General features: G+C 39.4%; 1 protein-coding gene across 2 annotated transcripts in view; it reads left to right on the top strand.

Moving 5' to 3' along the window:
• REEP3 (receptor accessory protein 3) overlaps positions 1-12,004 on the top strand; it is a 94,303-nt gene extending 82,299 nt beyond the window's left edge. For both annotated transcript variants that reach the window (XM_045783482.2, XM_045783481.2), the window contains 2 exons: positions 7,711-7,856; positions 8,557-12,004. In XM_045783482.2, the coding sequence (XP_045639438.1) occupies positions 7,711-7,856; positions 8,557-8,613 (203 nt within the window). In that variant the 3' untranslated portion in view covers positions 8,614-12,004. The remainder of the gene's footprint in view (positions 1-7,710; positions 7,857-8,556) is intronic.
• Positions 12,005-12,275: the final 271 nt, after the last annotated feature.

Here is a 12,275-nt window from a genome sequence, read left to right as displayed (position 1 = left end):
CCTTCACGACATTTCTTACTAATATATCGTTAAGTCCGTAAGGTACATGGCTATTTGATGTTTTGTTTTAAGTAGTTTTCTTTTGAGGGAGGTTAAAAAATCATCCTTTATATTGAAACCAATTTGAGAAATAAAATAACAGTTCCTTCCTATAGAGAAAAACTAGTGAACTTTCTTCTGTTCTATCGAGAATGAATAACTTTACCAAGTGGGTGGCTGTTAGGTTAGAGGTAGAAATTAAGCCTTGGCCATTGATTAAGGTAGTAATGTCTTTGAGAATGAGAACTGTTGAACTTTGAACCGTTATCCTTAATATGTTAACAGTGTAAAAGTAGTTTCTAATATAGGCATTTTCTTAATATACATTTAAAAATTATGTATACTGATTTTGATTATGGGGGCTACTGTGTATATTTTGCTTGATTGGGACCAGTTATCTGAATCCTTTATCAGTAGTTTATTAATAATTATACTTTAGAATTGGCTAAGAATGGGGGCCCCTGGGTGGCTCTGTCAGTTAAGCATCTGCCTTCAGCTCAGGTCATCATCCCAGGGTCCTGGGATCGAGCCCCACATCGGGCTCCCTGCTCAGTGGGGAGTCAGCGTCACCCTCTACCTACCGCACCACCTGCTTGTTTTCTCTCTCTCTGTGTCAAATAAATAAAATCATTAAAAAATAAAAAAGGTAAAATTGGCTAAGAATGATATTCTACTATTCACATGAAAACAAGGTGATAAATATGAAAATCCATAGCTATCTTTATGATATTCATCTATTAAACTTAAAATGATGTGACTAAACTATTTTAAGATAATAAGGTGCTATTTAATTCTTCTGTTAAATTTTAAGCCATGAAATTAAAATAACTTAAGACTAGAGAGTTATGAAGTAAGTAGTAGCAGTACAAGAAAGGGACTTGTTCAGTTATGAAATCAAAATTTTAATATGTATTACTTTGCCCGAGTTCCAAGTTTCCTGCAGAATGGTATATATTCTGAGCTGTTCTTCTCTAAGGAAGAAATTTAACAAAAACATTCTCTCTCAAAAATATTTTTTAAAAGTAGTAAGGTTCCAGGACAGGAATAGTTGAAGAGAAGATAATTATAGATAGTCTATGTAAACACAAGTCCAGATATACATGGAAATTTATCAAATGAGGATGATGGCCTCTCGGGGAAAGGCAGAGAAATAAGGGTATCAGAATAATTGCTAGACTTAGAAGATGGGGTAGGGAATGAAGTTACACCTTGTGTCAAGCCTTTCAACAAAATACCTAAAAGATTAAGACTTACATGTAAGATACTGAACTATAATATAGTGGGACGTTCCTGAGTGTATATTTATATCCTTAGGATATGCCAGACTTCTTAAGCATGACATCAAAACCAGAAGACATAAAGGAAAAACGTGAGAGATTTTTCTATTTAAAAAAAATGTATGACATATATGGGAAAAATATTCCACACCATAAAAAAACAAACTAGAAGAAAAATTCTCGTCTGATACAGGCAAAGGGTTCAGATTTTAGCCATACAAAGAATTCTTACAAGCCAATTATTGTTAATTCTACCAAAGAATACAACTGGCCAATTAATACATGAAAAAGATACTCAGCCTCACAAAGAAACAGTAAATTAAAATGGTAATAATAGTAATTTTTGCTCACCAGATTGGCACAGAGATTTTTTTAATTAGCAGTGTTCTGTGTTGGCAACTATTCTAGTTCTCTATTTCTGTGTAACAAACTATAAACAGTGGCCTTAAAAAAAAGTCACAGTCCTCTTGCTCCTGAATCTGGGGAAACTGGGCTCAGGAAAGCAGGTCTTGCTCTGCGTCTTAATGCAGCCACAGTGAGACAGCACCTGGGGCTGGAGTCATAGTGTCAAAGGCTTCTTCACTCACACGTCTGGTGTGTTAGCTGTGAGGAGTCACACAGCGGATGGCTCCAGCAGGTGGGGCCTCTCTGGCCCCTTTACGTCTCTCTGCGTGCTCTCTAAGAGTTTTGGGGCTTCTCACCTGTCAGTTAAAAGCTCCCAGAGCCGGTGTTCCAAGAGAAGTGGCAGGAGTCAGACAGCATCACTTCTGCCTTAGGGCAGTTTGTTGAGTATCTACAAACATCTTCCAGATTTAAGGGAAGAGGAGGGGTGCCTGGCTGGCCCAGTCGGGGGAGCACGCGACTCTTGATCTCAGGATCGTGAGTTCAAGCCCCATGGTGGGCGTAGAGATTACCTTTAAAAAATGTAAAAAAAAAAGATCTAAGGGAAGAGGAGAAAAGTGTCATAATTTGTGGACATGTTTTAAAATCACCACAGCAAGCATGTTGGAGATTTAAGTGGAATAATCCTTTTTGATGACAATCTGGCAATAATTGTCAGAATTTATCCCTTTAACTCAGCAAGAAACTTCTAGGACTATGTCATAAAGCAGTAATCAGACAAGTGTTCAAAGATGTATGTACAAGAACGTTCATCTCGTTGTTTATGGTAACAAAATACGGAACAAACCAAATACCTAAGAAAAATGGTTAAGCAGAAGCGTGGTAATATATTAGCTATGAAAATTCATACTGTCGGTGCATACTTGCTGACATGAAAACATATCCAGATCATGGGGAAATAATAACAATAAAACAATATGAGTGTTATGCTATAGAGACCCAAAAAATAGATGAAATGAATTAGTATATTTGAATTTTCAAATGCATATACACAGGGGAGAGTCTGGAAGGGTATTGCCAAAAGATAACAGTGTTCAGTTCTGAGTATGGGACTTCAGTGATTTTTTTTTAAATCAACATATTTTCAAAATCAGAAAGAACAGTACTCTTGCTTTTAAAAAATAATTAAGGTACTCATTTTTTTAATGTCATAAATTATTTTTTTATTTCATTTACTTCCAGAATTCTTCAAGAAAAGATAGTAAGTTTTTCCATGTGGTAATTGCACGCACATTGCGAAGTCTGTTCGCTGGTTCATGTGATCAATACATTTACCTCAGATGCTCTGCTTGTTCACACAAGCAAACTCAGATTTCTGGAAATTTGAGTCCAATCTGAAAACTCACCATGGCCCGCTCTGAGTGGTTTGAGGTTCAGTGGTCAAGAGAAGTCCTACTTTGATGAAGTGATTTAAGTCTGCATGTTGTCACTATGGCAAAAAGAGCTCCCTCCAAATGCTGCTTTGTAAGAATGTGGACGCCTTGAACATGACGTTCACGTTCCTTGAAAGAGCACCACATTGTGATAAGTGGGAATATATTTTCTGCAAAGAAATTGCTGCTCCCATATCAGTTAAAAGTGGTCCAATATTCCCTTTCAATACCAGTAAAGAAAGAAAGAAAGCACGTATTTTTTGTTTTGCTTTAGGTGCTTTACATATGTATTTAATCCTTAAGATGACTGCACAGTTTAAATATTTCATCTTTATTTTTTTATTTTTTTAAGATTTTATTTATTTGTTTGACAAAGAGAGAGCACAAGCAGGGGGAACAGCAGAGGGAGAGCTAGAAACAGGCTCCCCGCTGAGCAGACAAACCCCACCTACCCACCTCCACCATGTGGGGCTCGATCCCAGGACCCTGGGATCATGACCTGAGCTGAAGGCAGATAGATGCTTAACCGACTGATCCACCCAGATGCCCCTCATCTTTATTTTTTAGATCTTTTTTCTTAAGATTTTAATCATTTATTTGAGAGAGAGAGCGTGAGCAAGAGAGCACATGCAGGAGGAGAAGCAGAGGGAGAAGCAGGCTCCCCACTGAGCAGGGAGCCCAACATGGGGCTCGATCCCAGGACCCCAAGATCGTGACCTGAGCCGAAGGCAGACGCTCAACCGACTGAGCCAACCAGGTGCCCCTATTTTTTAGTTAATTAAACTGAGGCAGAAGGAGATTAAAATACCTGTCAGGGGCTAGCTACATAGTCAATGACAGAAGTGAGGTCTCCAAGGTTCTTCTTCGTTTATAAAAAGGCTACACTTAGTGGTATGGTTGGGCTGGAACTAGGAATTCAAATAGCTTGAGCAGGTAGCAACCTTAGAGATGCTTTAGTTAAAGATGGCAAATAGGTGTCCTGCCTACTCCCTGCTCCCGTGCGCACCGTGGCAGACATTGCTGAAGGACCGGGGCACTTTTCCCACTCTGGCTTCCAGGCCCCCTCAGCATCGTGCCCCGGACAGCTCGACTGGGTCAGAGTGGCATTCATCACCTGTCCTCTGTCTCACCACCTTACCGTACAAGAAAACAAAGGCCTGGCGAGAAGCAAGACCCACTCTGGGTCTCACCGCTAATAGGTGGTGAAGTACTCACGTCTCCTAACATAGGTCTCCTTCCAGGTCAATCTTCCTATGATTCTGCACTTAGATGATTATGTAGAAACTGCTTAAAGCAGTGGATTGCTAAGTACTGGATTCATGTTGGCTTTTATTACTATTACAAGGGGGGGGGACTTAAAATATATCAACTCTAAGGTGTAGGAGCTGTGTGAATACCAGGTCGGTTTCCTGAAGTGGAGACAGAGCTCTGGGCTAAAGCTGGCCGAACAGCTACAGCGTTAGGTCCCAGGGCCCCGGGGTCATCCAGGCTCCTCAGCCTGGGTCCCCACTCACTGCTCCTCAGAAATCTGCATGTGAGGGCTCTGTCCAGTGTAGATCAGTGATGGAAAGCAGTCAACCTTAGCATCACCTTTGTACGGCACCAGCAGTCCCCCCAGTCCCCCCAGCAGCTTCGCTTTCCCCGGGCCTGGCAGTCCCGTAAAGCACTCAGCCCGCTGAGTGCCTGCTGTGGGACATCCGGGCTTCCCTCGTAGTCTCGGCTCTCTCTCCTGCTCCCAGCACTTCTAAATCCTTGGACAACTTTGATTAACATTTCCACCACTCACAACAGAATGTTCATACATACTCATTTCCAGGTTTTTAGGTGGAATAGAAGATGCATGTTTTAGTGAAGGTATTTGACTTGACTCCTGTCTTTTTGATGCAGTTTGGTTGAATAAACTGCTAACTTAAACTTGTCAATTTCATCTTCTAATAGATCCCCGATTTGGCTACTGTCTCTGTCTTTGCTCCTTGGACCCCATCATTTCTGACCTTCCATACTGCAGTAACCTCCCTGCTTCCAGTCTTCACTTCTGATTCATTCCCTGAGGTGCAAAAAGAACCTTTGAAAGACCCCAGATGTAATCATGTCACCCTTGCGCTTGAAATGCTTCAGTGCCCCCCCCCACACTGCTCTCTGATGAAGTCCAAACTCAGTAGCGTGTGGTGTATAGCTCCCTGCCTTGTTCTCCCACTCCGTCATGTGCTAGCGATACAGAATCATGAGGCTTTCAGAGGTTAGCCACCACCTCCTACAAGAAGGCCTCTCTCACAACTACTTTCGCAGGCTGAGTTAATTATCTCACTGTGGGCTCCCTTTCTACTTCATCCTTATCTTCCACTTACAGCATCTGTTGCAGTATTGTAAGGCCCGTTCAAGTCTGGTTCCCCTATTGGACATTTGGGTAAAAAATGACAGTTGTGTCTTTTTCATGATTGTATCCCCATAATTTAGCGCACTTCTGAACACATGAATTTTTTTTAATATTTGTGGAATAATGAATCAATCCATCACTTTCTCCAAAACCATAATTAGAAAGCTAATAAGACTCGTTACCTGAAATTAGGAAACAAAGAAAGAATAAGGTGTGTATATAATCCTCTTTTGAATGAAGTTCCAGTTCCTAATCATAAAGTGAGCGCGATTAAAATAGCAAGGGCCATGTTTGTTGGCCTGTAGTCTTGTGCTTCATCTGTGACCTTAGAGAACTTTCTGGTCGTAGTTGCTTCCTTTCTGACTCTCCTTGATTCCTCATTCTGCGTTTTACCTTAGTTTTATTGGGATCAGGAATATTGTGTAAGCAACAGCGATAGAAAAAAATCTAGAAATGACAACCTAAAATTTTTTTTCTTGTTTATTTTCCCCAATTATGAAAATAATACAGTTTTAAATAAAATTGGGCAAATTTTTTAAAAAAGAAAAAATGAAATTTAAAATCACCGAAAAGCCCGCTTTCAAGAGATCTCATGGTTTCATTGTTTTTCCTTTGTTTCTGTATGTACATTTTTTTTCCACTTAATACTGTATCAGGAGCTTCCTGCCAGGACCACTGACCCAGCCCCTCCCCAGGCCACACTGGCCTTCTTGCAGCAAGCAGTGCCGCTTCCCCCCTGCCCTAGCCCCCAGCAGGTGCTCTCTCTTCTACTTAGAACACAGTTCCTTGGACTGATGCAGGAAAACAAAGGATCTTGGCCTAAGTTATGACTGATTCTACTCCCAAATCCTTCCTAATTTTTAACCTGGAAGTCTAGCAGCGTAAAATGTACTTGCATAATATACAACAAAGGTGTTTATTTTATTATGAGACTAAGAAGCTTATTAACAACTCTTCATGGTTTGTTCCATGAGTCTCAAGTTATGCATGGCCTGGGAGAGCAGATTAACAAATGTTGACTCAGTGTATTTTTCTTCACGTGCAAGGAGTCCATCGCTTGCCCCCTCCTGAACCTGGGAAAACTCCTTTTTCCTCATCTGAAGATTTAGATATTTGTGCTCCTTATCCTTATTGAAGGAGAATTTGAAACTTCATGGGGCCTTGTGACCTCACCCTTGTCTGTATAACTGGCTGCTTATCTTTCTAGCACTCTGGTTGCTATAGACTTGGGCCCCTGTGTGGCTCCATCCCGGCCGTGGCTCTCAGACAGGCCCTGCGCAAGGACATCAGCATCACATAGGGACTTGTTAGAGATGGCGATTCTCAGCCCCACCCTCGGCCCGGCAGTCTTTGTTTGAGTGAGTTCTCCGGGTGACTCTCAATGTGTGCTCATCAGTCTTTGCTAGTAAACTACTAAGCCTGAGAACCACAGTCTCAGGAACGCTCCCGTTCTTGTCTGTGAACCCCAGCGTCGGAATGCTGCCAGACTTCTGACGGTAACCAGCCCGCTACCTGGATGTTTGCAGATTGGCCAAGGTTCCATCTTCTGTAGCTACACAGGGCAGCCTGTTCGCACACCCGCGTGCGCTCGTGCTGACCTGCCTGACGCCGGCTGTTTTCCTTACTAACATCTGTCATCACAGCCCGTCGTGTTTCTAATTACTCCAGCCTGTCCAGCTGGGTTGGATCTGAGCAGCTGCAACCGCGTTGGCTTACCATCTCCGTCACCTGCCCCCAGTGAACCTGTCGCGCCCAAAGTCCCAGCCCCTTTGGGTATTACTTGACTCCTTAAATTCACCCTCCCGTTCCCAATCTCAACAAAAGTTTTGACGCACAGTGGGCGGAAACCCTTCATTTCTCATTAAAGTCAAAGGCACAAATGACAAACTCGATAAAGCACCAAATTGCTTAGATCGTTTAGAGTTCATGAAGAGATCTGTCTCAATATAGATCTGCTTATATTCTTTGAGTCTTGAACACGGTGTTTGTTACGTACTCAAGAACAAATTTTGAATTATTCTGAAAAACGCATAGTAAAAATAGGGAAACTTCCTGGAAGCGATGAATTATGAGCTTCATCTAGGATAGTGCGCGGGGCAGAGACTGACGATAAAGGGCAGGGAGCACATTCCAGATGGGAAAGGGAGAGGAGTGAGGGGGCAAATGCAAACCCTAGGAGAAGTGCGCACAGATGGAGTGCTGTCCTTTCACCAAAACTCGCTGGTTTTGATGACTCGTTTAGGTTATGGAATTCCACTGAAAGACGGAGACGAGAGAACTGATGAAGAAGCGGAGGGGCCGTATTCAGACGATGAGATGTTAACACACAAAGGGCTTCGAAGATCGCAAAGCATGAAATCAGTGAAAACCGTGAAAGGCCGCAAAGAGGTTAGTCTGATAGAGTTGTCTTCCTAATGACTTTTGTGAAAGGCTTTCCCTGCTGCATCAACACTCAGGACACTAATGATCCGTAAGGGAAGAACGGGGTGGGGGGAGGTGGGGAGATTGACAGTGACATTTAAAATTCTCTACTCAGATCGGATATATTAGGATCTGTGGGAATTTACAACATGGTAAATCCCTACTTCCCCTGTGAGTAGAAAGTGGTATTCTCATAGAGCAAAGTCACACGGTGGTCCCAAGCCCCCAGTGCAAGCCCTGCACTGAAGCAGAACAACTAACAAAAATAACTGCATGGTTCTGCTTTGAACCAACCCTGTATGAGGATTAAATAGAAGTTTATCCGTAAGAATATTATTGTCTTTGCGCCCAGAAAGCAGTGGAGGAATCCAGTCTGTGGCCTCCGATCATTGTGAACAATTGGCGTACCAGGCAAAGCAGAACTAACAACAGTTGATGTTTGTATTTGTTACTAGTGATACTAGCCTGCAGCATATATCCAGCCTAGTACCAACTCCATTTTTTAGTATGTCAGCAGCGATGTCTTCTGAGTACGAAAGCACATTTCTAGGATAACTGATTGTTTTTATTAGAAAGTTATAAAATTATTACTATGATTATGAACTATTCAGTTCTAAGTCCAAAAGTAATCATCTGATTTGTAATCATGACACCTTTCTCTCCTCAGGTGCGATACGGATCACTAAAATATAAAGTGAAGAAGAGACCACAGGTGTATTTTTAGTCATCTGCACTTCAAGAATCCCAACACGAATTACACTAATACATCGACTTTTTTGCTAACATTCATTCAGGATTTACACATTAAAATAATACTTTAAATTGTGGCGGTAATAGGGTTTATTTTCACCAATTTAAATAGCTTTTATTTCTTTCACCATTACTTCCATTCCTGACTACTAAAGGTAGTTACGCAAAGCTTATTTATGTATATGTATATGTATCTCAGAATTAATAGAATATCGTGTTATCTGTTTTCAAATTCCTCAACAACACTGAGTGCCTGGGATATTAAGATGAAACACAAACCCACAGTATACTTGAAAAGAGTCTTTTTGCGGTTGAAGATACATCAGCCTTTGTGCTATTGTATTCGTGTTTACCTCCGTTTATATTCTGTCTATCACATGAGGATCGTAATTAAATAGGCCTTTGATCCAGCAGTGATAGGACAAGGGCATAATGTAAGATACAGCGTGTTTTATATATTCTTTAAATTTTTACTTTTTTAATACTTTCTGGTTTTTCCACCATCGACTGAAAGTTTTCGAAACAAATATTTGAAAGCCAGGTCTCCACATAGCACTTTTATTCCTGACTAGTTTTGCACACTTGAAAATTGTTTACTTATTTGCGACTGTACATTTATTTTAAGTTTTATTGACACTGTCTTTATTGTTATTTGTCATATCCCGACATGTCACATTTATGCCTTGAATTTCAACGTCTCTTTTCCTGTGGGTTTCCTTTGTTAAATTCATTAGATTCTAATAATATGAAAATACAGCTCATTGTTCAACTTTAACTATTTCTGATTATCTCCTCTGTAGGTAAGAAGCTGTTGTAAACATCAACCAGTTTTCCATACATCGTAGTTGAACTTAGCATGTTCTTGTTAACACTGGTTACATTTTCAGCATTTAAAATGAGTAGCTTTTGTGAAACAGGGTCATGAAGTTATCCAGCAGTCAGTCCATTCACAAGCCTGGCACTGATATGTGCTGCTAATTTATAAATCGATATTGACTAGACTCATTTAAATCTCCTGTCTTCTGGCTGAGATGGTTTCCTGAAGATAGGTGCCAATGCAAAATACAGACGTTAATCTTAAGTACTAGAAGCTACTAGAATAGATATTAGAAAAATATTTTTTAATCCAGGAGATTTTGAATTACGGAACGTGGAGGCTTTTTTAGGTGACATTGATAACTATGCATTATGAAGTCTCTGTTTCTGGTGGTGGTTTTAGTGATCAGTCGTCAAATCTGTACAGTTAATTCAGATAATTTACTTGACTGTTCTGTTTGTCAAAAAGAAAAAAACAGGGAGATTTGTGAGATCTTTGACTTTTCTACCTTTTTAAGAAATGAAGCCAGCGGGCAATGTATATTTAGGACCTCCTCAGGGTGTTAGCAGAGAACAGAATGTTTATTTAGGAGTACCTTAATTTAATTAACACATTGCTCTTGATACAAGTCTTAAACCATTTTCTAGACCATCTCACATTCTTGATATGTAACATCGAGAAAAAATTTGCTCAACTTCTTTTCTCCAAAAGTTTAATTCTATGAATATCTTCATCTACTTTACCTTGACTAATTTGTAGCCTTTGGGTTTCTAGAAAAACTCTTGAATCTGTGTTCAAAATTGCTAGGAATTCTGATTATAAACTCTTGGAAGAGAGTCTTATTTATATGCCTAGTACCAGACTTATTAATACAACTGCCATATCCCACGCTTGTCTTTCCTGCCCAGAGGCCGTGTCATCTCAAGTTGCCTGACAAGGTCATGTAACTGACTCCGTATAAAAACATTACCTGTGCGGGCTGCTCTGCTCCATTTTATCTTTTCTAAGTCCGATCTGAGTATTAAGCCTATTCCTTAATTATAGTAAACTCATAAATACTCTTCTAAATTAGAGGCATTATTTATCCGTCTCCACTTCTACAAAAAAGACACCACAGGTCACAAAGGGGAAATGCATGTCCTCCTTTTTCATTGCGTCTCTCCACACAGTGCTTCCTCTGATCTGTTTCTCCTGTTGCATCCTTGGGTGCCGTGGAGGTCACTCTGCTGTTCATCATTTCCTTTCTCTCCTTTTCTTTCATTTCTGAGATTTTGCTGCTTTTCTCTTGTGTGTGTTTTAGCATGCCCTTTCCTTGGAACTTTGTATGATAAGCTTATAAATCTCTGTCTCTCTTAAGGTGGAACAGGTCATTTTTTGTTTCTCTGTTTTTGAGTCCACTGCTTTTAAAAGAGGTAGATTTCTCTCTCGACCACAGTGCCTTGCTTTCCCAACACCACCATTTGGTGAAGGGGCATCAGATGCTGCACAAGCCTATATAAGGCACTAGAATGGTAGCTGTTAAAATTTATGCAGAAATTGTAGCCAGTGTTTTATTTTATTATATATTCGCTCAACTTGTGCATTAATATTAACGATTTCCCGAGTTTGTTTGGAAGTGACAGTTGATCTGTTCTTTAGCTTACTGTGTTTTTTTCTGGGATAAAAAACGAGCCAGAAGTAAGTCTGATTGCTAAGTAATTAATTAGGTAAACCCACGTAGGTCCCGCCCAAGATTCCCTCCACACAACTCACTTTATGTATGTGGATTTGGCTAAAAAGTGGTAACTGCCAACATTACTGATTATAAATACTTGACTACACAGATTGATGGAACAAAATTATTAAAGTGTTTTCAGGGAATTGAATCCATATGTCACCACCAAAGAGTTCTACAGTGTTATAAAATATGTAAATATTCCAAATTTCTGTAAAACACTGGTTGGATAAATATGTCTTCTTTCGTTTCCTTTTTTGAGATTACATAGTTTGAGCTTCTGTAATACTTGAACTTTTGTGTTGTTAAAAATAATCCAATGCTATCTTCTGGTAAATATCAGTAATTTGTATGTTTAATTGGAATGTACTAAATTTTTATTTTGATATTCTTTTATCAGGAAAATTAAGGAGTTAATATGTATCAACAAGCAATTTTCTACGTGTTCCTGTAGACTGATTCATTTGCAAAGCAATTAGACAATTTTGAGATCATTGTTACTTTGGTACGCAGTGTATATTTCTTAGTAAATATCATTTAAGAGTAAAACTTTCCAAAAGAAAAATACAGCTTTTTCCTCTAAATGGTTAAGATGTAGTCTTCTAGTAGTATCCTACAGATTTGTTGTATATTAACTTTTTAAAAACGACCATGAATTAACATTTTCTCCTCTAAAACTTCTTAAATCTGTGTACTTTCATAGTTAAGAGAAAGCAGTTTTGTAATTTTTTTAACTCTTTGTAAAGGCTCTCTTTAGGCCTAGTATGGGGGTAATTTTACAAATGCGTTTTTTGAAATCTTTAATATAAAATAAACTCATTTTATTAGTGACAACTTGTATTTGTGTGTGTGTGTCAGAGTACCTATGTTGGGTTCCATATTATTATTTATATTACTTATTATGGAGTATGTATATTATTTATTTATATTATTTATTTATCATGGAGTATGTATATAATATGTGGGTGTATATATAATATATGTATATTACATAGTAGATTAACATACGCACACACTTAAGATTCCAAATCACAGAACAAATTATAAAAAAATCGTATACATCCCAGAGTGGTCATAGAATTACAAAAGAAACACTGAATTGTTA

This window comes from Ursus americanus, chromosome 6 (assembly GCF_024610735.1).
Source record: "Ursus americanus isolate L20-20 chromosome 6, mUrsAme1.1.p, whole genome shotgun sequence".
NCBI classification, from domain to species: Eukaryota; Metazoa; Chordata; class Mammalia; order Carnivora; family Ursidae; genus Ursus; species Ursus americanus.
Note: the sequence above shows the minus strand (reverse complement) of the source record. Positions and strands in the feature narration are given on the sequence as shown.